The 4,428-nt window shown below is 40.9% G+C and overlaps 1 protein-coding gene across 1 annotated transcript; it reads left to right on the top strand.

Moving 5' to 3' along the window:
- Positions 1-2,170: 2,170 nt before the first annotated feature.
- On the top strand, positions 2,171-4,058 carry LOC100284554 (selenium-binding protein-like). The gene has a single exon (NM_001157449.2). It carries the CDS (start codon positions 2,201-2,203, stop codon positions 3,881-3,883), a length of 1,683 nt encoding a protein of 560 aa, NP_001150921.2. The 5' UTR covers positions 2,171-2,200; the 3' UTR covers positions 3,884-4,058.
- The last annotated feature ends 370 nt before the right edge of the window (positions 4,059-4,428 follow it).

The raw sequence follows: 4,428 nt of genomic DNA, 5'->3' as shown, positions 1-4,428 counted from the left end.
ACTATTTGCATATCTCAGTATTCATTGAATTAAGGTGAATGGCTCTTTGATTCTTTTTCATGATAACATATACCTTCATTATTAACTTATTTTAGCCTCCATTCAGCAGATTGGACTACTAGAGTATATGCATATTCTAGTTTTGCTCTTACTTCTTTGCGTTGTTTAGAGTTTACTGAGTTTTTTGTAGTGACTTGAATTTTACCGTGAAAAAATATCCCTGCACCAGTTCGAGTTGGTTTTCTACAGTGTTTATTTCACTATTGTACGTGTCTAGATGTTTTCCTAACAAAAACCTATTATATTTCTAGATTATCCCTGCACCAATTCGAGTATTTACACTTTTGGAGGTATGGAAGTATTAGCCTGGAATTTCTATTCATGCTTTCAGTATTTACAGCTCTTGAAAGATTATTCCAAGAGAACATACAATTATAAACAGATAGGAGGAAAAAAGGCTTCACGATGTTGAATCAAATAGGTGTTTTATTTGTCATGTTTAATATTTTAATACAAAGTAAAATAGATGCATACTTGTAAGTACTTGTCTTTTACAGGAACACTGGATTTAGCATCTTTTCTAGGGGTGAGAATTGTTTCATAGTTGTTCCTAGTTGTGCATATTTAGGCCTGAAATGTTTTATTAAGCATCTGTAGATATTTGTCTTCAACAACTCTACACCACAAGTTCTGTACATAGACTCTAGAATTGTAGTCTTGGATATACAACTATGTGAAGCTATTTCTTGCTTGGTGCACTGTTTATGCCATCCCAGACTCATGTCATGAGGTCTCTCATGTTTTCATTAATTGTGTGTTTGTGTACGATGATTCTAGTCGTGTACTGTATTAGTTGAAACCATAAGATTGTCCATTGCAATTTGTTTCTACTCAACTCCCAAAATAGTTGATTGTTGCAACATCAGAGATCACTACACAAAACAATGCAATAGTTACCAATATAGTTTTAACATAGCCGACCATAGTAGCATCTAGATTCACCCATATTGGAATTCAGAATTGCCCATATTGGCACATGCATCTCACTAACATTTTGACATCAAACTATTTTTGTCTACCATAAAAATATGAATCTGGATCTTGCCATTTTTATGTTGTTTCAATTAGTGACCTGCACCATCTCATTTCTACAACCATGAGTTGTCAATATACAACATCTTTTTACAAGATGTTTTAGTCAATATGCTGATTATTTTTAAAGCAATACATTGAATATTCACCTCGCTTAAATAGATTATAGTTATCGACAGGTATTTACAATGTCATTTTTCTTTTTATAACCGTTACAGGGTTTGAGTCATGCATGAAGTAGCTCCCGTCTTCCGAGGAAGAATGTCTTCTTTGTTTATATTATCTAAGTATCATTCTAATTAATGTATTGAAGACCTTTTCTCAACGATTTTATGTACTTGTCCTTTGGATCCATGATCTCGTCATGTTCAGTACACTAGAGATGTAATATTTTTCAACTTATTAGTGTTAACAGACCATGAGATTATTGTGCTTGTTGTAATAAGGATGTCTTCATGGTGACAAAAACTGCATGTCAAATACTGATATATGTTATCTTACTATTTTAGAGCAAGATCATGTACACTGTGAAATGGGGTGATGTCACTAGCTCATGTTTCCTAATATTATGTAATTATTCATCGTTCTATAGTATTATATTGAGATTACTCTTCACTCGATTGCTGAGTTTTTATTTCATGCATTTATAAAACGGAGTACATCCGAGTGTCTAACTAGATTTGGAGTGGAAGCCCATAAGAAAAATAACAGGCCGGTATTGTTTCTTGCTTTATCCCTTCAACAACCGAACAAGTTTTGTAAGACAGGGATTAAACCCCTAGAGGAATCTATCTAGAAAGGGATTGAGTGATATGGGAGGGATTCACTCAATCCCTCTATGGGTAGAATCCCTTTGGGGTTTAAAAACCTATCAACCGAACATGGCCTAAACGGTTGCGTGTGAATCCATGAGAATTGGAGATATTAAATATCTCCTTAATTAAAATTGAATAGAAGGGATTTCATCAGCTTAATCCTCTTGAATCCAAACACAACAGAATAAGACCTGAACGGGCCTGAGTTAGGATAATTTAAGTTTCAGGCCTGAGTTAGGATAATTTTAAGTGAAAGACAAATGCTTTGAGCTAGTGAGCCTCGCGTCCATGGTATGCGCGGGAACCTCCCGTCTCTCGCCGTGGCCAGTAATGGCGCCGCCCTCCCTCTGTCCTTCTCCCAGACGAAGCAGCTCCACGCGCGCCTCATCGTCGCGTCCCCCTTCTCCGCCTCTGGCCCTGCCTACCTCCGCCTCCTAGTGCTCCGCTCCTATGCCGCCCGCGGAGACCTTTCCTCCGCCCGCCGCCTGCTCGACGAGGCTCCCCGCCCGGCCTCGCCGCTTCTCTACAACGCCCTAATCCGCGCGCACGCCCGCCGTCTCGACCTTCCAGCCGCGCTCGCGCTTTTCGCCCGCATGCGCCGCTCCGCCACTCCGCCCGACGCGCACACCTTCGCCTGCGTCCTCCGCGCCTGCGCTGAATCCTCGCGCCCGGATGCTGTTAAGGTCGTTCATGGTATCGCTACAACATGCGGTATGTGCTCCCGTCCGATTGTCCTGAGCTCGCTTGTCAGTGCGTACGCGAAGCTTGGCCTCGTGGACAATGCTCGCAGCTTGTTCGATGGATTGTGTGAGCCGGACTTGGTCATTTGGAACTCCATGATGTCCGCATATGGGTACCAAGGGATGTGGTATGATGGTCTACAGATGTTCTCCTTAATGCGGAGAGCTGGGCAGCATCCGGATGGGTATTCAATGGTTAGCTTAGTCTCATGCTTCTGGAATCCGGAAATACTTGCATTTGGTCAAGCAGTTCATGGAATATGTGTCAAGGGAGGTTATGACTCTGGACACCATGTGAGAAGCACACTTGTGTCAATGTACATGAGGTTTGGGTGTGTGGAATCTGGCCAAAGATTGTTTGGTAGCTTGTCTGATGTGGATTTGATTACCTGGTCGTCACTGATTACTGGGCTAATACAAACGGGCAAGTATGAGGAATCATTTGATTTGTTCCGGAAAATGTGCTTTACAGGTAGGAGGCCCGACAGCATATTGATTGCTAGTGTTCTCTCGGTATTTGCTTCTACTGCTGCTATTAGCTATACCAAGGAGGTCCACTGTTATGCAGTCAAGCTTGGAGCTGATATAGACATAAGAGTCTCTTCTTCGCTAATGGATGCTTATGCAAAATGTGGTTTCACTGAGCTCGGATACTGGGTGTTCCGCCAAGTACCTAATAAGAACTCAGTCATGTACAACACGGTCATATCAAACCTTGGATCTCACGGGTTTGCAACTAAGGCTATTGAAGTCCTAGATGAGATGGTTAATGATAAGCTCAGGCCTGATAGTGCTACCTTCTCCTCTTTACTTGCTGCTTGTTGTCATGTGGGGCACTTGGAGGAGGGATGGAAGTTGTTCAGGAGAATGAGGGATGAGTTCAAGATAGTTGTTGAAATGGAGCACTATGTGTACATGGTGAGGCTTCTTGCAACATTTGGCCAGCTGAAGGAGGCATATGATCTTATACAGACAATGCAAATCCAACCAGATTGTGGTGTGTGGGGTGCATTGCTTTGGGGTTGTTGTGTCCATCGTGATTCTAGCTTCGGCAGGATTGTTGCTGAAAAGCTATGTGAACTCAATTCAGACAAAGCTGCTTACAGGGTTATGCTCTCAAACATGTATGCCTCACAAGAGATGTGGTGGGATGCTGAGGAGGTTAGGGATGAGTTATCAAAAGAAAATATGTACAAGAACACAGGGACGAGTTGGGTTGGTGAAGTAAAAAAATGATGGTTGGCATTTGTCATTGAGAAAGCATGTCAGATATCAAGTACATATGAACTCTATATTGTTATATTCCGGTAGAGATGAAATCTTGTGAAACTCCAAACATGTACTCGTTGGATTTTAGCTTAACCAGTTTTGTACTCAGTCTTTCCTTATAATCATGGGAGGTTCATTTGCATACATGAAATTGTTGACTCGATCTCATCCGGTGTTGATCAAAGGATTAAACCAGACTTCTTACGCCTTGATCAGGGACGTAACAACTACATTGATTGCTCAAGATGCTCAAGATGAGGAGTGAATTAGGCTTCTCTATTTTTTTTTACAAATTTAAACCAAGTAACAAGCTCAACTTCACCCTTATGCCTAAAAGTGTTTCTACGTATCGATCAAAAGTTTCACATCTTAAGTTTCAATCCTATATTAGCATAACAATTCTATTATTGAATGTTTGGATCCCATGAATTGAAACCAATATCTAGAAAGCTTCTCATTTTACTATTAGATTAATTTTCAATTCCTCTCAATTCATGGGAACCAAACAGGGC

Source organism: Zea mays, chromosome 3 (assembly GCF_902167145.1).
Source record: "Zea mays cultivar B73 chromosome 3, Zm-B73-REFERENCE-NAM-5.0, whole genome shotgun sequence".
Lineage (NCBI taxonomy): Eukaryota > Viridiplantae > Streptophyta > Magnoliopsida > Poales > Poaceae > Zea > Zea mays.
This window is presented reverse-complemented; position numbering and strand designations above follow the sequence as displayed.

Excerpts from the sequence above, each read along its gene's own strand:
- LOC100284554 (NM_001157449.2), top strand. The coding sequence starts at position 2,201 with ATGCGCGGGAACCTCCCGTCTCTCGCCGTGGCCAGTAATGGCGCCGCC.